At 36.0% G+C, this 26,417-nt stretch overlaps 2 protein-coding genes across 3 annotated transcripts in view; both read left to right on the forward strand.

The window, feature by feature from the left end:
* Nucleotides 1-887: 887 nt before the first annotated feature.
* Nucleotides 888-18,288, forward strand: nek8 (NIMA-related kinase 8). 2 transcript variants are annotated; one of them, XM_067365324.1, is made up of 15 exons: nt 888-979; nt 2,739-2,944; nt 3,027-3,259; nt 3,350-3,481; nt 3,591-3,799; nt 5,151-5,230; nt 5,393-5,580; nt 5,667-5,814; nt 8,324-8,400; nt 9,760-9,877; nt 10,058-10,208; nt 13,428-13,591; nt 13,674-13,826; nt 16,669-16,827; nt 16,976-18,288. In XM_067365324.1, the coding sequence occupies exons 1-15, from the start codon at nt 900-902 to the stop codon at nt 17,002-17,004; spliced, it is 2,127 nt and encodes a 708-aa protein (XP_067221425.1). In that variant the 5' UTR covers nt 888-899; the 3' UTR covers nt 17,005-18,288. The 2 variants fall into 2 exon arrangements, with proteins under 2 accessions (XP_067221425.1, XP_067221426.1); XM_067365325.1 differs by lacking the exon at nt 13,674-13,826.
* Nucleotides 18,289-18,891: 603 nt separating this feature from the next.
* traf4a (tnf receptor-associated factor 4a) overlaps nt 18,892-26,417 on the forward strand; it is a 47,472-nt gene continuing 39,946 nt past the window's right edge. The window contains exon 1 of the mRNA XM_067364522.1: nt 18,892-19,361. Within this exon, the coding sequence (XP_067220623.1) occupies nt 19,219-19,361 (143 nt within the window). The 5' untranslated portion in view covers nt 18,892-19,218. The remainder of the gene's footprint in view (nt 19,362-26,417) is intronic.

The raw sequence follows: 26,417 nt of genomic DNA on the forward strand, positions 1-26,417 counted from the left end.
AATTTGCAGTAGTTGCTTTGTCTCGTCCAGTGTGGACAGCTTCTATTGTGGCACGACGCGACAACGGTCGCATCTGATGTAGACACGGTGTTAGCTTTTAGGGACAGCTTTCAAGAATTGTTTATTCCGTAGATATGTATCTTGGATTTGTGTATATGCATCTTATTTGTATAGTCAAGTGCAGTACTTATTTGCTCTCAAGTGTTCATGGACCATATTTTGTCCATTCCTTTATGGCGGATGGCTTACGTATAGCAGCCCATGAAACAGACATTCATGAGCACAACTTCAGCTTAAAAAAAGATTTTTGACTTCTAATACATTTTTTGGGGGGCCCCATTGTTTGGTTAACCTACCCATATTCTTCAAAATATATTCTTTTGTGTTCAGCAGAAGAAAGAAACTCATACAGGTTTGGAACAACTTGAGGAGAGTAAATGATGACAGAATTTTCATTTTTGGGTGAACTATCCCTTTAAGATGATTCGCTTGTTGTATTCCACAATTCTAAGTCACTTTGGATAAAAGCATTTGCTAAATGAATAAATGTTAATGTAATAATGTTATAAACATTATATACAAAACATAAGTACAACATTATTTATGAACAACAAAAGCTGGGTAGCTTTTTTTAGCTGGGTAATAACCGAACACAAACTTCTAAAATAACTTCCCATTCTCTGTTAGTGTCTTGTCAGCTGTAGTCGAGCCAACTTTGATATGGGGTTTTTAGTAGCTGGTTCATTAAAGATTTTGTCCCCTCAGTAGTAAATTAGTATTTACATAATTGATTAACATAACCCAAAATGACATAAAATGATGTCAGAGTCAGTTCCCCCTGCTCATTTGCTGTATTTTGTCCCCTCTAGAACTCTGTAGGGGTACAGGAAGTGTTGCCTATGGTGACGGGGCGCGTTCAGAATCCAGAAAACATGGAGAAGTACGAGAAGATTAAAGTGGTCGGCAGAGGAGCATTCGGGTAAATAAAACAACAAACACGTTGTTATAAGTTCGCAAATTTGTTTTAGTGATGTGTACTCGCCTGTTTGAACTAGTTGCTTTACAAAAATATAAATTTTACCCTCTAAACTCGTTAGAAGAGTTACTTAAGAAACTCCGGTGAAGAACTTTAAATCTGCACCTCTCAGTGCGCGAGCTAGCGGAATATACAGCGCATCATTTTCTCGCGTTTCCGCATTCCATCAGTACAGTTACAGAGCCATTATCACCCAATTCAACGAGTTATAGTTGCATTAAGAGTTTGAGAAAGATTTCGACACTTTCCCTTTCAAATGGAAAAGAAGCTCGTCCTACTCGTTTTAAATTTCCCTATCAAAAAGGAGGAATGTTTACAGCTTTCCTATTGGAATTACTATCGTAATTTGGAATGTTAAGCAGCAAACATGTTAAAATTTACTGAGAAATTACACTTTCCCACTTATAGGCTAAGTTAAAGAATGGGATACTGTTCTGTGTGAAAATTGTACTCAAAAATCAAAGTATCTATCATGAAAAAACATATTGGAGAAGAAAAATGTTTAACATTGTATTCAAGCAAAGCAGGTAAAGTAAAAAGTAAAGTTTGTATTAGCTTTTGAAACTGATTTATTAAAACCAAAACCCTGTGAAAAAGAAGTGCACTTAATTGTATTGAATGCAAACTCGTAGTGTACTTCAAATATTAAAAGTATATTTTTAAAAACATTGACTTGATATGCCTATAATATAAATGAAATAAAAAGCATCTTAAAGGGATAGTTCACCCAAAAATGAAAGTTCCATCATCATTTACTCACCCTCAAGTTGTTCAAAATCTGTATAATTTTCTTTGTTCTGTTGAACACAAAGAAAGATATTATGAAGAATGTGTTAAACTGAACAGTTTTGGGGCACCATTGACTTCCATAGTAGTTTTTTTTCCTACTATGGAAGTCAATGGTGCCCCAAAGTGGTCTGGTTACAAACATTCTTCAAAATACCTTTGTATTCAACAGAACAAAGAAAATTATACAGATTTTGTACAACTTGAGGATGAATAAATGATGATGGAACTTTCATTTTTGGGTGAACTATCCCTTTAAGCCTACTTAAAGAGAGTACACTTTCATGACTGTACTAAACACACACACACACAAAAAAAGTGCACTTGTTTTAATAATAACTTTTGCCATGCTTTATAGAAGTACACTTATTTTGATGTGTTCTTATAGCACAAACTTGATTGCAATGTTAGTTAGTTAGTTAGTTAGTTAGTTAGTGTAATATATTATATTTAAAGTTAACTAAACTAAATTCTTTAACACTTAATTTTAAGGTGACGTAGCCACATACAGTTATATATATATATATATAACAGAAAATAATGCATAATTACAAGCAACTAAACCTAAACCAAACCCTAACCTTAACCCTAATATAGTAAGTACATGTAGGTAATTAACATTACTCAGTACTTATTTGTGTAATTACATTGTAACAAGGTCACCTTAACATAAAGTGTAACCCTGAAATTCTAAATTCATCATTACAAAAGTGTAATTACAAATATACTTAAATACACAGCATACAAGTTTAAACAGAAATGACATTAAAGTATATTGTAACTTATTATAATTCATCAGTACCATATGTATCCTGAAACCTGAAATTGTTAAACTTTAAATTCAGCTGTTAAACTTGTTCTGTGAATGTAACAAATCCATACATTGATCTGTATCCTGACTTTTTATCTGATACAGGATAGTGCACCTTTGTCGCAGACGCACTGATGGCGCGCTGGTGATCTTGAAGGAAATCCCAGTTGAGCAGATGACCCGTGACGAACGTCTCGCGGCCCAGAATGAATGCCAAGTCCTCAAGTTACTCAGCCACCCCAACATTATTGAGTATTATGAAAACTTCCTTGAGGATAAGGCGTTAATGATCGCAATGGAATACGCTCCAGGCAGATACTTTCTTCACTCACTTTTTTAAATATAATAAGCATTTTGAATCTGTAATCACTTGTCTCTTTATGATGATCACAGGTGGAACCCTGGCTGATTACATACAGAAACGCTGCAACTCCTTGTTAGATGAGGACACCATATTACATTTCTTTGTTCAGATCTTACTGGCTCTTTATCATGTGCACAATAAACTCATCCTACACCGGGACCTCAAAACCCAGAACATACTCCTAGACAAGCACCAGATGATAGTAAAAATAGGAGATTTTGGAATCTCGAAAATTCTTGTCAGCAAGAGCAAAGCTTATACTGTGAGTACCAATATTGTATGTACTCCAGCAATGATGTGAGTTTGACAGCATGCGGTTTGGTTACAGCTCAGATTCTCCTTCTCATGACAGGTTGTGGGGACACCGTGTTATATCTCTCCAGAACTTTGTGAAGGAAAGCCATACAATCAGAAGAGTGACATTTGGGCCCTAGGCTGTGTGCTTTATGAGCTTGCTAGTCTCAAGAGAGCTTTTGAGGCAGCAGTAAGATATATATTTTTTAAATTTTCTGGTTGTCTTGATTTTGAAGAATCCAAACATCATAAATTACAATAATGTTGAATGACAAGCTAAGCAACTTCTCTGTTTCCAGAACCTGCCAGCCTTGGTGCTGAAGATCATGAGTGGCACATTTGCCCCCATTTCAGATCGTTACAGCCCAGAGCTGAGACAACTAATTCTCAACATGCTGAATCTGGACCCATCCAAAAGGCCCCAACTCAATGAGATAATGGCTCATCCCATCTGCATTAGGCCATTGCTCAATCTTTACACTGACATAGGCAATGTCAAAATGCGCAGGTAGATTTATTTATTTATTTTATTATTTTTTTCACTTTATTTCACTTTGTTTTATTATATTTATTTATTTTTTGTTTGTTTTTTTGTACCGGTTTTAAGTACTATTAATATCCAAGTTTTATTAATTAATTTATTTATTTATTTAATTTTATTTGTTTATTTTTGTACAGAATTTTAATTGTACTATTTTAGAATTGTGTTAGGTACTGTAAACACATTTAGTTTGTCCACTTGTTATTTTTTTTTTCTACCACATTTACTTGTACGTGTTAAAGGTGCCGTAGAACGTCTTTTCAAAAGATGTAATATAAATCCAAGGTGTCCCCTGAATGTGTCTGTTAAGTTTCAGCTCAAAATACCCCATACATTTTTTTAAATAAATTGTTTTAACTGCCTATTTTGGGGCATCATTAACTATGCGCCGATTCAGGCTGCGGCCCCTTTAAATCTCTCGCTCCCTGCCCTCCCGAGCTCTCGACTATAAAACAGTGCATAAACAAAGTTCACACAGCTAATATGACCCTCAAATGGATCTTTACAAGATGTTTGTCATGCATACTGCATGCATGCATCGATTCATGTGAGTATAGTATTTATTTGGATGTTTACATTTGATTCTGAATGAGTTTGATAGTGCTCTGTGGCTAACGGCTAATGCTACACTGTTGGAGAGATTTATAAAGAATGAAGTTGTGTTTATGCATTATACAGACTGCAAGTGTTTAAAAATGAAAATAGCAATGGCTCTCTTGTCTCCGTGAATACAGTAAGAAACAATGGTAACTTTAACCACATTTAACAGTACATTAGCAACATGCCAACGAAACATTTAGAAAGACAATTTACAAATATCACTAAAAATATGTAATCATGTCAGTTATTATTGCTCCATCTGCCATTTTTTGCTATTGTTCTTGCTTGCTTACCTAGTCTGATGATTCAGCTGTGCACAGATCCAGACGTTAATACTGGCTGCCCTTGTCTAATGCTTTGAACATGGGCTGACATATGCAAATATTGGGGGTGTACATATTAATGATCCTGACTGTTACATAACAGTCTGTGTTATGTTGAGATTCACCTGTTCTTCTGAGGTCTTTTAAACAAATGAGATTTATATAAGAAGGAGGAAACAATGGAGTTTGAGACTCACTGTATGTCTTTTCCATGTACTGAACTCTTGTTATTCAACTATCCCGAGGTTAATTAAATTTTTGATTCTAGGGCGCCTTTAAGTATTGTAAGAGCACTAATGCACTTTGTTTGCCTACTAAATGGATTACTTGTTCTATATAATTTTATAGGTTTGCTGTGCTTTTTTTTTTTTTTAATTAAATTATTTTCTTTTTAGAATAGAAAAGCCACTTTCTACTGTACAGACAGGACCTCATGGAAGACCCGGTGGACGCTTAGCCAGTACCAGAACCAGAGGTGGGATGTTATTTCCTTAAATATTCTCTTATTTACTAATGTAATGTTTTAGATTAGCTGGGGTTTAGCTGTTTAAACATCAGGTTTGAGTAAGCTTTCACTTAGCTCTGTTGGTTTGACTGTCTGCATGAGGATTTTCTGGTGCTCCATTTCATCTCCTAGGAGGACTGTCAGGTCTAACTTCAACAAAGATGATGCACCCATTGCCTTTATCTTCAGTGTACACCTGGGGCAGTGGCATTTCCACTCCTCTGCGTCTGCCCATGTTAAACACAGAGGTTATACAAGTGTCCCTGGGCCGCACACAGAAGATGGGTGTCACCAAATCTGGGAGGCTCATCACATGGGAGGTGAGATGATAATTTTTCTTCATCTTAATTGAGTATAAATCATATTTTCAGTTTTCAATTTTTATTTTGGCTTGACTCTATGCCAGGCCCCCTCGGTTGGATCAGGTGAGCCCACTCTGCCCGGTGCTGTTGAGCATATGCAGCCCCAGTTTATCTCCCGCTTCCTGGAGGGACAGTCAGGTGTCACAATCAAATCTGTCTCATGTGGTGATCTCTTCACAACCTGCCTAACAGGTATGCTTCTTACAATCCAGAATTTTCCAAGCAGGTCTCAGTCTATTGTTGTGCTAGAGCTGCGTGATTCTGGATAAATTGAGAATCATGTTTTGTTTTGTTTTTCAAATCATCAGATCATGATTCTGAACAGACAAGTGACAACTAAATAAAATTACATGTCATTTACTAGAGGTTCTGGTAAAATGTTAAGTGCTGCAGTTTATTTAAAATTTTAATTAATTTGAATGAATTGTTTTAAAAAAATTGGTTTAAATGAATAGTTCAATGACTCATAAATACTTCACTTGTTTCATTACTGTATGAATCAGTGTTTTTGAACAAATCTTTTGAATGAATGATTCAATGACATTCACTATATTGCCAAAAGTATTGGGACACCCCTCCAAATCATTGAATTCAGGTGTTCCAATCACTTCCATGGCCACAGGTGTATAAAATCAAGCACCTAGGCATGCAGACTGCTTCGACAAACATTTGTGAAAGAATGGGTCGCTCTCAGGAGCTCATTGAATTCAAGCATGGTACCGTGATAGGTTGCCACCTGTGCCATAAGTCCATTCTTGAAATTTCCTCACTTCTAAATATTCCACAGTCAACTGTTAGTGGTATCATAACAAAGTGGAAGCAATTGGGAACAACAGCAACTCAGCCACAAAGTGGTAGGCCACGTAAAATCACAGAGCGGGGTCAGCGCATGCTGAAGCTCACAGTGCGAAGAGGTCGCCAACTTTCTGCAGAGTCAGTAGCTACAGACCTCCAAACTTCATGTGGCCTTCAGATTACCTCAGGAACAGTGCATAGAGAGCTTTATGGAATGGGTTTCCATGACCGAACAGCTCATCCAAAACTTACATCACCAAGTGCAATGCAAAGCGTCGGATGCAGTGGTGTAAAGCACGCCGCTTCTGGACTCTAGAGCAGTGAAGACATGTTCTCTGGAGTGACGAATCACACTTCTCTGTCTGGCAATCCAATGGACGAGTCTGGGTTTGGAGGTTGCCAGGAGAACGGTACTTGCCTGACCGCATTGTGCCAAGTGTAAAGTTTGGTGGAGGGGAGGTTATGGTGTGGGGTTGTTTTTCAGGGGTTGGTCTTGGCCCCTTAGTTTCAGTGTAAGGAACTCTTAATGCTTCAGCATACCAAGACATTTTGGACAATTTCCTGTTCCCAACTTTGTGGGAACAGTTTGGGGATGGCCCCTTCCTGTTCCAACATGACTGCGCACCAGTGCACAAAGCAAGGTCCATAAAGACATGGATGAGTGAGTTTGGTGTGGAGGAACATGACTGGCCTGCACAGAGTCTTGACCTCAACCCGATAGAACACCTTTGGGATGAATTAGAGTGGAGACTGTGAGCCAGGCCTTCTCGCCAACATCACTGCCTGACCTCACAAATGCGCTTCTAGAAGAACAGTCCCAGAAGAGTTGAGGCTGTTATAGCTGCAAAGGGTGGGCCAACTCCATATTAAACCTTACAGATTAAGAATGGGATGTCATTAAAGTTCATGTGCACATAAAGGCAGGCGTCAAACTTTTGGCAATATAGTGTACATTTTTAAGTCACTTGTTGCCACCTACTGGTGTAACGATGTAAATGATACAATCTTTATTTGAAGCGATGTTACTTTCAAAAGGGGATCTGTTCTATTTTGATCGCTTCCGTAGACATCAGTTTTCTGAACTATAAACTTACATCCCAGTACTTCTATGATAATTTGAAAATTTGTAACACTAAAATAATGATACCGTTTGGTTGAAAAGACTGTTTGTGAAGCTGTTTCATACCTATACGTGACAACTGCTCTCTCTGGGTCAGCAGCAGCACCAACAGAGTTTTTTTATGCTCTAGTGTGATTTTGTCAAAGGTTTAATATACAGCTGAATCACTGTGATTTAGGAAAAAGATTGTGTGGGTGTTTGAATCGAGATCCTGATATTTTAACGATTAATTGTGCAGCTCTGTGTTGTGGCATGATCGATTTCAGAATCTTCTGCCCCTAATGACACATACATCCAAAACAAACAATGTTTAGTCACTTTGCATGTCCATCAAACTGCCTAAGTGGGCAAGTCTCGACTTGAAGCTGCAAAGTGGACATGACTTAAGTCTTTTTTCTACAAAATTAAGCACAAAGTGATTTAAATGTTTATGATAAAATGAAAAAAGGATGAAAGGAGGATGTAATCACCCCTATTTATTATCCTTCCTACAGAGCTCATTAAGCGCCATTTGTTCACACTGCAAAAGCTAATCTCTTGTCCCCTGGCATTGTAGCACAGCGGTGTACATTTGTCTGCTCTAAAGTAAATGATATGCTGTAAGCATTCGTCTCAGCAGGGAAATCATTAGTCACCAGCAGATTTAGAGGATCAAAGGGCCTGACTTCCAGCTCAGTTGCTCTTCTTGTGCAGAGGTTTGCGCTGACAGAGAAACAATTGTCGTTTAATTCTTTGTTTATCTGCAAGAGCAACTATAATCTGCTCAATTTGCTTTCGATTTTGCAGACAGAGGCATAATCATGACGTTTGGAAGTGGAAGCAATGGTTGTCTTGGACATGGGAACTTCAACGATGTGACACAGGTAGATTTAGATGATCTGACATTGGTATATATATATATATATATATATATATATATATATATATATATATATATATATATATATATATATATATTTAAACTAAGCTTAAGTGACCTCAGTTCTCAAAAAGAAAGATGGCCCGCTGGCCTGGGATCAGTGTGATATTGTTCTAATTGTTAACAAACTTTATATATATAAAAAAAAAAAAAAATTTGTTAATTAAAATAAAGCTGAAATAAAATTAAATATGAATGTTAGATGAAAAACTTAGAAAAATAAAATTAAAACATTGCCTTGAAAACTAATGAAATAAAATATGTTCAAGCACTAAAATTACTAAAACTTTAAATTTATTATTTAGAAATATAAAAAATAAATGACAAAAAGCACATAATTTATTACAAATTACTAAAACCTAAAATTAAAATGAAAACTGAAAAATAAAATAAAATATTAATAAATACTATAATACTATATAATACTTAAAAAACGAATGTTTCCTTTACATTTATAATAACGGTATAATTTACAGCTATTATTTAAAATTTGTTTTTTTGTGAAGAAAGCTTAACTTTAGATGTCGATTATATGTGTAAAAATGTATAATAATAAACAAATGACATATTAGTATTAAATTAAAATAAATAACAATGACTGTTATAATTATAATAAAATAGAGATTTAAAATAATAAATGTAAAAATAAAATACATTTATGTGAAAACAATGGCAGAGCAAGCAGAATTACTGGTCCAAAACTGCCATTAGAAAAAAATTCTGCCTCGGCTTGTGATAGAGACTTGGGCCAGTAAGTAACCACATAGCAATACCCTAGCAACCAACCAGAACATCCTAGCAACTGCATAGCAATGTGCTTAAAAAAAAACAACTTAGGAACTACATAGCAACACCTTGGAAACCACCCACAGTACCCTACAGCAACATGATGGTATGTCTGCATGCATCACCAAGTGCAACATGTTCCTGGATCAACTTCTTCGTTGATCAACCAGTCGAATATTATGATCAACCAATCAAATTTGAAGGACAAGTTTACAATTTATGTCAAGGTTAGGCTTAAAACCAGGGTTAGGTGTTTCTACATCAGTGTTATTCACCTATCACTTCCCTCTGATTTTAAGCATAACTTATGGGTATTGTTAGGTTTAGGGGTAGGGATATGGTTAGGATTGGAATGTTGTTCCAGGATCAACAAAATATGTTGACCCAGGAACGCGTTTAATTCAGAAAAATCAGGACGTGCGTGTTTGCACAGTCAAAACTCTCACGTTTTCTTTACAAAATGTGAAAATCTAGTGTTAATACTCATAGTTCTTCATATTGCTGTCTTTGTATTTAGCCCAAGATAGTAGAGGCTCTTCTGGGCTATGAGTTGGTTCAAGTGTCTTGTGGAGCATCCCACGTTCTGGCAGTGACCAATGAGAGAGAGGTTTTCTCCTGGGGGCGAGGAGACAACGGTAAATGAGCAACATCACTTGTCACTTGAATACTGTGTTTCTTTGGGTTTCTCTTTGTACTCTTGCAGACAGCAGCAGCGCCTCCAGGCAGGCCTGGCATTTTGTGCTTCATCGTTTTCTTCTCCCTCTCGTTCTCTCTCTCTATCACACTCACTCTGTTTTTATCTCTCTGTCCGACAGGCCGGCTTGGTTTGGCCACTCAAGACTGCCACAACTGTCCACAGCAGGTGAGTTTGCCAGCTGATTTTGAAGCGCAGCGTGTGCTGTGTGGGGTGGACTGCTCCATGATCATGAGCACACAGCACCAGATCCTGGCCTGTGGGAACAACAGGTACTCAATATGACTTCTCACAGTTTATTACGAACAAAACAGTATGAAAAACATTATCATATTACTTATATAAAACACATATTATATTACATTGGGAAAACTGGAGTGTTCAAGTGATTTTGGTTGGATGTTTATATTTTATTTTATTTATATGTATGTATATATATATATATATATATATATATATATATATATATATATATATATATATATATATATATATAAATAATACTCTACCCTTTAAAAGTTTGGGGTCGGTAATGTTTTTTTTTTTACGTTTTTGTAAGAAGTCTCTTATTTTCACCAATGCTGCATTTATTTATTCATAAATACAGTAAAACTTAAATAAAAACTTTGGTGGTTTATGGTTTCTATTTTAGTATATTTTAAAGGTCCCGTTCTTCGTGTTTCAAACTTTAGTTAGTGTTTAATGTTGTTGTTAGGGTATAAATAAAATCTGTAAAATTTTAAAGCTCAAAGTTCAATGCCAAGCGAGATATTTTATTTAACAGAAGTCGCCTACATCGAACGGCCAGTTTGGACTACATCCCTCTACTTCCTTCTTTAATGACGTCACTAAAACAGTTTTTTGACTAACCTCCTCCCACAGGAATACGCAAGAGTTGCGTTTGTAGAGTGTGTTTGTTGCCATGTCGTCGAAACGCTGTTATTTTCATCCCGCAGTCCAATCACCGGGTCTGATTCCGGCTCAAATTGATAGGGTAAAATTAAAGACATGTTTACAATAACAATGAGCGCGTGCATCTCCAAGTTATGGTAAGAGGCGTGACCTTTCTGGGCAAGGTTCGCTCAGAGCTGCTGTCGAATCACAACACAGGAACCGCTGGCACAACCAGAACTCGTTACGTATTTCTGAAGGACGGACTTCATAGAACAAGGAAGTCATCAGCCCGTGTTTATGACAGTGGAAACAGCGGTATACAGATAAGTAAATTATGTGAAAAATACTGTTTTTTTTACACGCGAAACATGAACACATGTTATATTGCACACTATAAACACAATCAAAGCTTCAAAAAAACACGAAAAATGGGACCTTTAAAGTTTTCAGCATCATTACTCCAGTCTTCAGTGTCACATGATCCTTCAGAAATCATTCTTATATGCTGATTTGCTGCTCAAGAAACATTTATTATTATCATTATCAATGTTGAAAAAGTTGTGCTGCTTAATATTTTTGTGGAAACTGAAACATTTTTTTATCATTATGATTTTTAATAATTTATCATTATATTATATTTAATCATTTATCATTATATATATGTATTGTCTTTGCTAATTAATACTATTAATTGCTTTTAAAAAATATTACTGACCCCAAACTTTTGAACGGTGATATATATACTATCTCTCTCTTTTTTTATATATATTATATATTGCTCCTTTTCACTTCTTGAAATGTTTTAGTCCTAGTATTACAACAAAATGCACAGTAAATCTTTATTTATTTATTTTTTCAGCCTTCCACATTGAATGATGGGTAATGTGGACATTTAGTATGAATTATGTGCATATTAAATTAAATAATCAGCATTAATTAAAACCTAATTATTTTCAAGTTCAAATTTGCTACTGACACAATTCTTTAATAGTCATTAACTCAGAAAAAAGAGGGTTCACAGAAAACCCAGATTTCCCATTAGTAATGATGACATCATGTTCGCTCATCTCTTTGCCGAAGCTTCAAACGGCATGTGGTTGGTAGAGGTGTTGACTGTCACAGTTTCCCAAATGTGTCTACATTTTGACATGTTGCTGGTTAATGAGCCTCAAAGTGGATTTTTAAAAACCTGGTACGAGTCTAATTGCAATGATAAAGCACATCAAAATGTAAAAAAAAAAAATAAAAAATTCCATGAATGTCTTGCTTAGCTGTTTTTGCATATGTAAGGCAGTTTTTTCACAGATTGCCAAACCAGTTTAGGGAGTTAACACTCCTCATTCCTGCTTTAGCATTTGAAAAGACTGTGAATGATGAAGACATTTCATCACAGGAAATGACCAACACAATGACCATATTTTAAATAACAGTCACACCCTGTCAGCCACACCATCATACTGAGTGCTAAATATCGTTTTTTATGACCCTTACAGACTTTTCTGATTTTCTGAATAAACATGCAGCCCTGTGAGAAAAAGTACACTATAGCATACTTAAAACTTAATATGAATATAATGTACTTTAATAGAAAATACTAAAGTGCCAGATGCATGTAATGTTTTCTGACACTTAATTGCATGTTAATGGCAATTAAAAAATGTATTATAATTTAAATTTTGTATTGAATACAATTAGCTGACCTGCTTAAGTACATCATTATATGTCATTTCATAATTACTTTTAATTGACTTTAAAATATAATGTACTGCCAAATGTACTAACAAGCATTTATGGAAAACTAAAATATACTTTAATGTCTTTTATATTGAAACGTGTACTGTAAGTCATGTATTTGTAATATATTTGCATTATACATTTTTTAATTTTGAAGTTGCAGTTTATTAAATTTAAAATATATTAACTTTAAATGTAATGTCAAATAACAATCTACATTAAAATTATAAACAAGTACTTTACATGTGCTTCAGTATGTTAGTCAAACCATCAAAAATAAGTGTAGTTCTTTAAAGGTTATTAAAAAATGAAAATGTACTCTACAGTAAAACTTTTAATTTGACATTATTACAAAGTGCTTTTTTTTTTCTTTTTTTTTTCTTTTTTTTTTTTTAATAAAAAATTACATTTAATGTCCGGTTTACAGGCTTAAAGGGATAGTTCACCCAAAGATGAAAATTCTGTCATAATTTACTCACCCTTAAGTTGTTCCAAACCTGTGTGAATTTCTTTTTTTCTGCTGAACACAAAAGAATATATTTTGAAAAATATGGGCAACCAAACAGCTCATGGGCCCCATTGACTTCCATAGTATTGAGGGGGAAAAAATACTATGGAAGTCAATGGGGCCCATCAGCTGTTTGGTTATCCACAATCTTCTAAATATCTTCTTTTGTGTTTAGCAAAAGACATGTACACTTCAATGGCCTTTTATTTGATAAATATTATACTATCTGCAAGTACATTTTCTGAATATAGTGAACTACACTACACGTGCACATTCAGTACAATTAATTGCACTTCTTTTCACAGAGGACTTCTAAAGTGATATTTGAATGAATATTTAACCATCTTAAATGCAGATTTAACAAGCTGGGTTTGGATAAGGTCTCAGGCGCAGAGGAGCCTTCATCTCATGGTCAGGTGGAGGAGATCCACACGTTCCAGCCTGTCCAGTCTGCTCCTCTAAATGTTGAGAAGATCGTTTATATAGACATCGGCACAGCACACTCTGTTGCAGTCACAGGTCAGAGCACTTCATTCACATTACAGTTTTGATTTTGTCTGAGGACCAGCTCACAGACTATGAGTATGTGCCCTAAATATAGAGAAAGGTCAGTGTTTCACCTTCGGCAGTAACCAGCATGGGCAGCTTGGCTGCAGTTCTCGCAGAACCAGTCGAGTGCCCTATCAAGTCTCAGGACTGCAGGGAATCACCATGGCCGCGTGTGGTGACGCGTTCACTTTGGCTATTGGAGCAGGTAAACAAGACATTTATACTTGTGAATGTCACAAAACAGGTCACATTTCAGGCCAAAATAAATATATATATATATATATATATATATATATATATATATATATATATATATATATATATATATATATATATTTACATGACAATTAATCACCCCAATTCTCATTAATGTAATACATCCACACAAGATGATCTTGATTTTTCACCCATGATTCATACGTGTTTATTGTAATACAGTAATTTTTATCGTATTATGTGTTTTTTAATCCTCTAGTCCTTAAAAGCTATTTTAAACCATTCAGGTTTTAATGTTTAATGGTAAATCTGAAGTTATATCCAAACCAGCATGGGTGATAGCCTCTTTATATGGCTTTGGCTTTTATTTATAACAGTATAAATGCAACAAAAGCCTTAAAAATGGTAATGAACCAGGTACATGTAGGTTATTTAATATGATCTATTGCAGTAGCTCTGTCAAAATTCATTATTATGGGGGAAAAATTGAGAATGGGAATGATTATATTATTGTTTTAGTTTACTTGAGTTGACATTTTAATAGCATATTTAAAAACAGATACACTGAAAATTAGACCACGTTTTTGGTTACATTTTATTTTGATGTTCCACTTTAGACATTTTAATAAGGGCTTTTTAATAAGTCACTCTTACTAGCCACTTTGGCGGGATGAATTTTATATATATATATATATATATATATATATATATATATATATATATATATATATATATAATTATTATTATTTTTCCCAACTGGAGTTTTTTAAAAAGGCATATGAAATAAACTAAGTCTAATGTAGTGTTTTCAAAAATACATTTTTTTTTCTCCGATACATATCGATACTGAAATATCTGAAAGGCTTCCAATGCTCATTTTCTGCAGAATAGATACCAGCTGCGATTTCTCACTCTCTCTTCTCTCTGACAGCAAGTTGACACAAACACTCCTCCCCTCAATCATTTAATTTGCTCTGGATGAATATTGTTGGTGTTACAGGTCTTGAATTTCGCCTTGGACTGCGCGTATTGCGCATAATTTTACTCGTTCCCACAGATTTTGTGTTCACACCAAAAGTGTTCGCACATAAAGCCGCCTCTCAGCACTAAATTAAGTTCTTTTTGCTGCTTATTGCTCTTAAACAGTCAAATACACACAAAATAATGTCAAAATGTCAGTCTTGGTGAGGATTCATGTAAACACAATCAGTTATGTTTTAAGTGAACGTAAACAGTTGAGAAAGAAAATGCATGTGTAGCCATATAATGGATCTGTGTGTCAGGTCTTAAAGTGACAGCAGCCTAATATACCTGCTGCCAAATTATGAGATAATATAAAAAAATATCTATATGGCAGTTTTTTCCCATGGTATTGATGTCAGAATTGTGGCCAGTGAAAATTCTGAGTGGCTAGTAACTTTGGAAAACCACTCGCCAATGTCGCCACAGTGGCTGCTGAGCAAAAAAGTTAATTAATTATAAGTAACTTTGCAACTACATGTCAACTAACACTCATTACGGTATTAGTAGACTGTTAGGTTAGGATTCGGGCTAGTAGATTAAGTTGACGTAGTTGGAAAGTCACATATCAAGTTTTGGTTACATCATAATCATCATAATTTTTGGGAGCATCATAATAGTGTTAGCAGATATTAAAGGGTTAGTTCACCCAAAAATTTAAATAATGTCATTAATTACTCACCCTCATGTCGTTCTACGCCCCCAAGACCTTCATTCATCTTCAGAACACAAATTAAGATATTTTTGTTTAAATCCGATGGCTCAGCGAGGCCTGCATTGACAGTAAAAGTACTAAAAACATATTTAAATCAGTTCATGTAAGGACAGTGGTTCAATCTTAATATTATAAAGCGATGAGAATATTTTTTATGCACCAAAAAAACAAAATAACGACTTTTTAACAATATCTAGTGATGGCCGATTTCATAACACTGCTTCTTGAAGCTTTGGAGCTTTACGAATCAAATCGGTGATTCAGAGCACCGAAGTCACATGATTTCAGCAGTTTGTCGGTTTGATACATGATCCGAATCACTGATTCGACACAAAAGATTCATAACGCTCCGAGTGTTTCAAAATCGGCCATCACTAGATATTGTTAAAAAGTCATTTTTGTTTTTTTTACGCGCACAAAAAATATTCTCGTCGCTTTATAATATTAAGATTGAACCACTGAACTCACATGAACTGATTTAAATATGTTTTTAGTACCTTTGTGGATCTTGAGAGAGGAAGTACCATTGCTGTTAATGCAGGCCTCACTGAGCCATCGGATTTAATCAAAAATATCTTAATTTCTGTTCTGAAGATGAACGAAAGTCTTACGGGTGTGAAACAACATGAGGGTGAGTAATTAATAACATTATTTTCATTTTTGGGTGAACTAACCCTTTAAGCAGACAGTCTACTAATACTCTAATGAGAGTTAGTTGATATGTAGTTGCAAAGTTACTTATAGTTAGTAGAATGTAGTTTTGTTGTTCTGGACAATCAAACTACATCAGCTCAAAATAATGGCAATGCATCCCAGACAAGGCTGCTATCAAGCCATTAATTTCTTCAGTCACAGGATGTGCTCTAGTGGGGGCAGGTAGGTTAATTAATGTGACATGTGGCTAAAGGTCAGCATGTAACCCCGACTGTGTCCCAGAGGCTTAGAAGACTCTGAAGACCTTCATTGTTTCGTGTTGTCTTTGTTCATTCATGATTCTCACAGGATCTGACATGCAGAGAAATAGAATGACAAAGATGTTATTCAGCCAAATGATGTTCAGAATTGTGACTAAATGTTCTGCTCCTTCATTCGGCAGAGGGGGATGTGTACACCTGGGGTAAAGGGGCACGTGGTCGACTCGGAAGGAAAGAAGAGGATTCTGGGATACCAAAGACAGTGCAGCTCGATGAGAGCCACCCTTTCACTGTCACCTCAGTGGCTTGTTGCCATGGAAACACACTGTTGGCTGTGAAACGTAATGTGCAGCTAAAATTACTTTTACAAATGTTCTACAAAAGAATCTAGACTGTATTTGTTGAAATTATCTATTGTTGATTTGGCATTAGAAAGGTTGTTGTCATTGTTCTCCCTATTCTTACTCATTATTTCTCTCTTTTCTTCAGCATTTTTTGAAGAGTCTGTTCCAAAGTGATAGCACTGCCTATGTCCAAATAGCTCCACACACTCCGCAGAAGAGGTCCTGTCCATAAGGATTGAGGGATTGGATGCTATAGTGTCGGTTCATTGAGAATTATAAGCCATGCAGTTGCATTTATAACGTGACATAATTTCCAGCTATGTAAAGCTTTGTTTTGTTTGTTTTTTTACCAAATGTAAATACCTATTAACTTATAACAGCAGAATTGTTCCAATTCTCTATTTGCAGTATTACATATTTTGTATACATAAATTAGACTGAAATACGTTAAAAAATAATAATAAATATGCAGTATTGTAAATAATGCCTCACTGAGGCCAGACTGAATGGAAGAAACATATTTATGTGAAGATAATAAAGTGCTGCTTATGTTTCCACATAATTGGAAGTTAAAACTCAATTTTGAGAGTGCATCATAAATATATTACTGGACATTATGACAGTTGTAATGTGGGAGTTCAAAAAGAAATTCCTTAATAAATAAAAGCTTTAATAATAAATATACATTTAAAATAATATATTCTTTATATTGCTAATAATAATATCTTATTGTAATTATAACCACTGTCAATTATTAACAATTAAGTATTGCTATTTTTTAGCTAGAACAATTATATTAAACTGAATGCATATTAATGTATATTGCATATTAAAAAGCATACTCATGTTTTATTCTCAGATGAATGCCATCAACATGGCAGGATACACAGCGCTCGTGCGTCCATCATGCTATGATGTAATTCTTGTGCAATACGTGATGCTCAGAGCGGGTCATTAATGTGGCGCGCGCTTTTCCATGCAAAACAGAGGGTTTAATGTTTAAATGAAACCGAACTATTAAATAGCCTAACTCTAATAAACGGTCTAACTCCAATTCCATGATTTATGTTTGTTATTGTTGTTGTTGTTCTGTTGACGTAATGTCTGCTCGTGCATGTATGTGTGCTTCTCACCGATAGAGGGAGTCGTTTGCCTTACAAATAACTTTCTGCAACCTTTTGTTACTAGTGATTGCCTTTGAATGCAAGCTTTTTAATAAATAAAAAACGTTTTATTCTTTATTTACTTGTTATATCGTTATTTGTATTCTAAAACAACGTGTATATTTATGCACATTTAATATTTTTCATATGTTATATATTGCCTTTGAATGCAAGCTTTTGAATAAATAAAAAAATATTTTTTATTTACTTGTTATATCGTTATTTATATTCCAAAACATCGTGTATATTTATGCACATTTAATATTTTTCATATATGTTATATATTGCCTTTGAATGCAAGCTTTTGAATAAATAAAAAACGTTTTATTCTTTATTTACTTGTTATATCGTTATTTGTATTCTAAAACATCGTGTATATTTATGCACATTTAAAATTTTTCATATATGTTATATTGGGCAGGAACACAACTTTTATATAGTTAAAAAGGGTATTCAAGGCGAGAATAATGGGAGGGAGATTTTTACATAAGCACATAAACATTTTAAAAGCGTTTTTTGGCATAAATGGTTGAACAGTGTAACCTTTCCATTACACAAGTGGAAAAAAGGTTCTTTAGATTCTGCAAAAACCCACTATTAATTATAACATTTTTAAGTGTAACCACAAAGGTTAGAGTCTATTCTGACTTGATAATCCACATGCATATCACAAAATGCGTTGTTTAACAAGTTTCTTATTGACCGAGAAGGACCATTACTAACATAAATGCAATTAAAATAATCCCTTACATTATAACGCTCACAGACAGTATTACTGTAAAGAACTGTAAATAAGCCTGCCCTTCTGATTTCTGCGGTGCTGAGAGGATTTAAACCCGGCTCCTCCCTCATGGATAGTGGGTGGGGCTTTATATACCTAAACAGATGGGATCCGAGCTTTGTCTCCAGGCTGTCAGTGTTATTCTCGACAGGCGCGGTGAATGCTTCTCATCGCGCTCGTCATCTCGGTTCATCAAAGAGCACCAGCGCTGCATTGACAGCCTCATCACACAGACAGATCGTCGGGTTTAAGCTGTCACCCTGATGCTGGATCGAGCCGTGTTGCTCGAAAGAGGAAGCTGAGAAGGAACAATACCGACGGTTTGCGTGCGCGAGCTTGTTTATCGTTGGCAAGTGAATATCAGTTTTCATACGCGCTGTCCAAGCGTTATTGCAGAGGACAACAAACGACAGTTTCTAAAGACGCTTAGTGTAAAAACCAGCAATGCCGGGGTTCGACTACAAGTTCCTGGAGAAGCCCAAGAGACGCTTTCAGTGTCCTCTGTGTAGCAAAGCAATGAGGGAACCCGTCCAAGTTTCCACATGTGGACACCGATTCTGCGATACCTGTCTGCAGGAATTTCTCAGGTAAGGAAACGCGTATTTTGCGTAAGCAATGAGCCAACAACATAGGATACGCACATAACCATTGAAGTAGAGAGTTTCGTCAATCATCGTTTCCACACTTGGCATTCAGTCATTTGCGCTACAGTTGACATTTTTATATCTGCCCAAGGCCTTGAGTTGATCTGTCAGCCAATAGGATACTGGAGATGTTCTGTATGCAAATATCTTGCAAATGAAGTTAGATGCTGTAGTGTCACGAGATAAACACTGACAGATGCGTGTGTATAGGAGGGAAATGCAACATTAACCAATTAGATAAGGTGGGTAAACAGTTTAATGATATCCTAATATCAAAAATCTGCTCTGCAACATTATGGTTGTAGTATGCACGTCCTGATTTTGCTGTGTTAGATGCATTCCTGGGTCAACATATTTTGTTGATCCTGGAACAACATTCCAGGAAATTTAGACTTAACCCTATACCCTAAACCTAATCCTACCCATAAGTTATCCCAAAAATCAGAGGGGAATGATAGATGAATAACACCGATGTAGAAGCAACAATTCATGATTTTAAGCCTAAACTTGACATAATCTGTAAACTTGTCCTTCAAATCTGATTGGTTGATTTGAATGTTGTTCCAGGACCAACAAAAATGTTGACCCAGGAACATGTTGAACTCAGTAAAATCAGAGTATACGAACAGTGCCATCATTAGCCGAGCAGTTCCTGTCAGTGTTACCTGTCATTAACATTCGGAAAAAAAGAAAATATTTTGAATATTTTTCCTTGAGCCTGTCCAGTTGTGGTCTACCATTATAAACGTGGAGGAAAAATATTGTCAGACCTGTGTGTGTGTGTGTGTGTGTGTGTGTGTGTATTCAGGCAGTAGAGACCCTCAGCTCTGGCCCTGTCTGTCATTTTGACCCGAGGCGCTACAAGGCTCTTTGAGGGGGGCAGTCAGTCTCACATGTTGGATTAGGGAGCAAATCCTTTATTGGAATCAGTGTGCTGGAAGACCGGCGGTTCGTTCGCTCGGCACTAATTTGTGTTATTTGTAATTTGTTTGATAGGTCATGTAGGAATGACATAAAAATGCATGAAATGGACATGCTCAAATTTAATAAGTCAAGTGGAAAAATTCTTTAAGGCGTGCAGGCTAAGAAAAAACCTCGACATTGTAAATTAAACCAGTTTTATAGTTTTACTACCAGGAAATTCAAAACAGCAACATTTACAGTTTATACACTTAGTATGATCAAGTCATTCAGCTAGTTATTTGCTTGGGGAATGGCGTGATGACACTGTAAACATGACACACTGGTTATAAAACTGAATGATTGACAGCTGAGATGCTCATTTTCAGTTGTGACATTGTAGTCTTAGAGCATTAATCATGCATAATTAAAAATGAAGAAATGTTTTTTACCATACGGAAATAAGTCTAGGAGAAATAAAATGGAGGATTGGTGCTAAATACTAAATCCGTTTTTTTAAAAAGAAGTCTCTTATGCTTGGCAAGGCTGCATTTATTTGATCAAAAATGCTGTAAAAACAGTAATATTATGAAATATGGTCCTTTTTTTTATTTTAATACATTTTAAATTGTGATTTATTCCTGTGATGCAAAGCTGAATTTTTAAGCATCATTACTCCAGTCTTCAGTGTCACATGATCCTCCAGAAATCATTCTAATATGCTGATTTGCTGCTCAAGAAGCATTTCTTATTATTACGAGTTTTGAAAACAGTTAAAATGTTGTGTAAACCATGGCAAATGCATCATTTATAACATTTTAAATGTCTTTACTGTCACTTTTGATCAAATTAATGTGTTCTTGCTGAATAAAAGTATTAATTTCTTTAGAAAACACTACTGAACCCAAACTTTTAATTGAGGTGAGATATCTGGCAGCCTTACAAGGGCTGGATTTGTCCTGTGGGAAGCCAGTTGAATAGGATGTTAGTCATGCGATAGTGCAAATAGATAACATTATACCTTCAGAAATGTTGTTGCACACTATAAGAATATCGCTGTATTTATATTTAGAAAATTGACTGATTATTGTATCGTGCCAACACTGATATCCGGAAACATGAGAGAATGTATTGATTTTTATAAACATACGTGATCAATTCAGCACTTAACAAAGGCACAATACGAGTCACAAAGATGTTATCTAGTTTTTCCACATATCCAAACAGGTTTTGTTTTTTTTCCCTGTCTGCATGTTGTGGAATATAAACAGAACGTGTGCTGATGCTGCGGTGAAAGATAAGAGATCTCGGTTCAAGTTTACCAGTGAATGCAAGGTCCACTACAGATACTTGTAGAAAAACCGAATTATCATGTATGGTTTTGAATAGAGGGAGGTAGAAGGAAGCACATGATGCATTTTGCCTAAGGCTCTTTGTGTTTATGTTTGTTCTATTCTCAGTAAACCTCTTTACTCTCACGCCTACATAGGGGAAAGATTCTTCTAAGACATGAAGCTTTGCTCAGTTTTATATTCCCAAAATTGCTTGAGATAATACAAATAAAAATGTTTCGTGTAAGACTAAATGAAAGCAGACAATGCTTATGAGTCATTGGGTCATTAGTGTGTCACCAGGGAGAAATCTGATCTGCTTTCTTTAAAAGTAACTTTTTTTCTTTATCAACCTTTGTCACCAGCTAATGAGTGACTTTTTAACACTAGTTAAAGCTACGATTAAAGCTACTTGATTAAGCATTTTTTAAAGAGACTAGATGGACAAAATGCAATTTTTTTTAAATATTCACTATAGAACTTTCTGTCTTATCCTTGACTTTGTAGAATCATCCAGACCAGTTTTGTGAACTGGTTCACCTGATTTATTGAAAATATACAACTCAAAAGAACGGAATGCATATGTTTTCATTGATTTGAAAGTGATTTGCATTAAAACTTCAATAATTTGAACCTCCACAACACAAAAATTAATCTAAATCAATGATTCACAGCCAGAGGGCCCAGGCCCACTAGGTGGCCTCAGCAAATTTTCCAAGGACAATGTACGATTTATATTAGTACCAGAATTTCATTGAAGGTAAAATTTGATTGCAGCAGTCATAATTGGCTGTCAGCGAACATGTCAAACTAGCGATCAAAGACTTCAGATTTTGGCTTAGGATCAGAGGAATCCTTTAACATTTGTCTCAGATGGCCAAAATCATACAGTGTGCAATCGTCTTAAAAGGTTAGTTCACCCAAAAATGAAAATAATGTCATTTATTACTCATCCTCATACCGTTCCACACCCGTAAGACCTTCGTTCATCTTCGGAACGCAAATTAAGATATTTATGTTGAAATCCGATGGCTCTTTGAGGCCTGCATAACCAGCAATGACATTTCCTCTCTCAAGATCCATTAATGTACTAAAAACATATTTAAATCAGTTCATGTGAGTACAGTGGTTCAATATTAATATTATAAAGCCATGAGAATATTTTTGGTGCGGCAAAAAACAAAACAAAATAACGACTTACATAGTGATGGCCGGTTTCAAAACACTGCTTCAGGAAGCTTCGGAGCGTTATGAATCTTTTGTGTCGAATCATGATTCGGATCGCGTGTCAAACCGCCAAACTGCTGAAATCGCGTGACTTTGGCGCTCGACACAAAAGATTCATAATGCTCCGAAGCTTCATGAAGCAGTGTTTTGAAATCGGCCATCACTATATAAGTTATTTCGTTTTTTTGGCGCACCAAAAATATTGTCGTCGCTTTATAATATTAATATTGAACCACTGTACTGAGTCATATTGAGTCACGTGATTTCAGTGGTTTGATACATGATCCGAATCACTGATTCGACTCAAAAGATTCATAATGCTCTGAAGCAGTGTTTTGAAATCGGCCATCATTAAATATTGTTAAAAAGTCATTTTTGTTTTTGGCGCACAAAAAATATTCTCGTCGCTTTATAATATTAAGATTGAACCACTGTACTCACATGAACACATTTAAATGTTGTTTTTAGTACCTTTATGGATCTTGAGAGAGGAAATGTCATTGCTGGCTATGCAGGCCATCGGATTTGAACAAAAATATCTTAATTTGTGTTCCAAAGATTAACGAAGGTCTTACGGGTGTAGAACGACGTGAGGGTGAGTGATAAATTACTTTATTTTCATTTTTGGATGAACTAACCCTTTAAGACAAAAAACTCTTTTAAAAAACCTTTTTGAGAAGCACTGATCTAAACATTATATTAAGCATTACTTGTTGAATTAGTTTGAAGTGGATGTTTAAATCATGGTTTATGAGAATTGTGATGATCAGAATAACAATCTCACATAGCAGTGCGTCAGGATAAGCATGTGCTTTGTTGACATTGCGTGATAACCGTGTTTTCTCTTCATCATTGTTGTGTACAGTACACATTCAAAGTAATTCCATCCGTTAGTCAGCCTGTTGATCAGTCCAGACCTGCCATCACTTTGGGAAATTTTGCCATATGTGCAAGGATTTACATGGGTTATGCTCTTGCACAACAAAACCCAACTATGATTCACCATCTGCTGCGTTTTAACCATTATTGGAAAAGGGCCTCTGGCTACTTCAGTTTGAGTCTCACGAAACATGTACACCTATAGACTTGCCCTGTAAAACTTGATTCAGGTCTTAATCTGAAAGCGTCTTAGTCAAACTTCTTTTACTTGGATTTGTCTCATTCATGGCTGTTGGTTATTTGCGTTGTAAATGGAGCGTGTTTCCGCTGAAGAAGGAATGTGTAAGGAAGGCGGTTGTCTCAGAAGACCTAATCAGTGCCGGGAGGGTCAGGAGGGGCCAACCCACAGGGTTTATCACTCCAGCAATCAGCTCAAGTCACATGACCAGGACGATAATGCAGAGTAGATGAACCTTGAACTGAGGGCATTTGGTTCACCGGCATAACACAAAAGAAGTTCTCATAATATGGGCTAACATCTCTGAATGCACATACAAGGGCACCCTTAATGTCATAAAGCAATGATATAGACTAGTTAGACGAGTTTAGTCAAATAAACTCCTGAATGTTTTAATTTGGTGCTTTGTGAGATAATGGTTATTGGTTTGTAGTCTTTTATTCATGCTTTAGCTTTCTTTGTTTTGTGTCTGAACTTTTTGTGTACATAATCTGATCACAATACACAAGGTGTGTCCCAATTCACACACTTATGCACTATTCTGCTTTTTTGTACTAGTGCGAGTAGTGTTTTTATACTGAAAATGCCAACAATGATGAGCAGCAAGCCCTGAACCATGGGTTTGAATCCCATGTGGCAACATGCCCAGACTGCAAGAGGTACTGTGGCCAGAAGTGGTGCAAAAATTGCTTCTGTTCCAGACATTTTATTAAAACTCTTCGTCAGCATGGAAGACCAATGTTCGATTCCCTGACGAGGAGAACTTATACTTGGGGGCAGTCGTGGCCTAATGGTTAGAGAGTCTGACTGGTTCGATTCTCAACATTTTTAGGATAGTTCATGTCAGATGTTGTTGCTGATTTGAAATATGTTTTTGACTGTGAATTCGGCAAACAGTTTTTGAGATTTCAAGATTCCCCCATTCAAATAGATAGGACTTGGTTTTGGATGCCTGAAATAGCTGCCCAGAGGTTGCAGGTTCAATTCTCAATACCAGCAGGAAATGACTGAGGTGCCCTTGAGCAAAGCACCTAACCCCCAATCGCTCCACGGGTGCCACAGGAAAATGGCTGCCCACGGCTCCGGGTGTGTGTGTCCACGGTATGCAGTGTGTGTGTGTTCACTACTCACTAATTTGGATGGGTTAAATGCAGAGGACGAATTCCAAGTATGGGTTACCATACTTGACCTTCACATGTCACTTTCAATGCTCAAATATGTTCACAGCTTTAATTACGTAGCGCAGAGGAAGGGGCTCCTATGACTCCAATGCTGGGCGACAAACTAGCTGTCTAAATGTCGTACACCAGCCTAGATAGTTCAGTAAATAGTGCGAAAGTGCGTATGTCATTTGGGAAACAAATGTCGATTCTAGTTGCGTATGATGTTAGCATGTGGCTATGCTACCATGCGGCTACGTCAAAGACGGTTCACTCCTATTACTTATGAATGGGAGAAACTGCAGCGTGCAATATGGCGGAATACGTCCCGCCTTCTGAGTAAAAGAGCCAATCGCTGATTGGTTAAAGTCATTCACTGCAGCAGAAGCTCCGGTTCCCATAGAATCCTGAGACTCGTGCTTAGGACTGCACATGCACATTGGCTGGTTTAACCTGAAAAATACGCTTTTTTAACGCTATTTGAGCATAAGAAACTACATTAATGGGACAGTTCATGTTAGATTTGTTGCTGATTTAAAATATGTTATTTAATTGTGAGTTTGACAAGCAGTTAAGCAGGATTCCCCCATTCAAATAGATACGACTTGGTCTTGGATGGCCGAAATATAATATATAATATCCAATGTTTAGATTTCTGTTCTGAAAATGTATGCAAATTAGGGCATATTTAATTAGCCTTATTTGTATATTTACACAACATTTCAGAAAAACAATTGTCTTAATGTGCTGTGATTAATCAACTGGGGAAGTATGGTGATTATAGCTATTATTCCATATTCACCTGTAGTGTCTTGCCTTCTAAATATGAATGCTTGACAAGGCTGCCATTCGGAAGCCGCTTATATCCAAAGAAAGTACAAAAGGTGAATATCCTGGTGTAAGGAGCATAAAACCTTAGCTTCTCTACTAAGCTTCAGTTTTCACAGCCTAATTTTCTCAAACAGAATGTCTTTTTTCATAGAAAGTCTGAATAGAGTTCTCTGTGTCTTCTGTTGAACACAAGCCCTCCTGCGTTCTCTTGAGAGCCGATGGTCTGCAACATGTGCACACTAAAGCCTTGCAACGGAAGGATGGGTTTAATCGGGGTAGAACGGGGTAACTGGTGACAGGCAAAGTGGGAAAAAGAAAGACTGACTTCTTTCCAGCCAGGGCCATCTGTGTGAACAACATCTTTTTTACATTAAAGCTCAAATGAATTGCTCTCTGTCCATTGAGATACAGAAAGGAGCCTCTTTGGCCTGTC

The sequence above is a fragment of the Chanodichthys erythropterus genome, chromosome 17 (genome assembly GCF_024489055.1).
Source record: "Chanodichthys erythropterus isolate Z2021 chromosome 17, ASM2448905v1, whole genome shotgun sequence".
NCBI lineage: Eukaryota > Metazoa > Chordata > Actinopteri > Cypriniformes > Xenocyprididae > Chanodichthys > Chanodichthys erythropterus.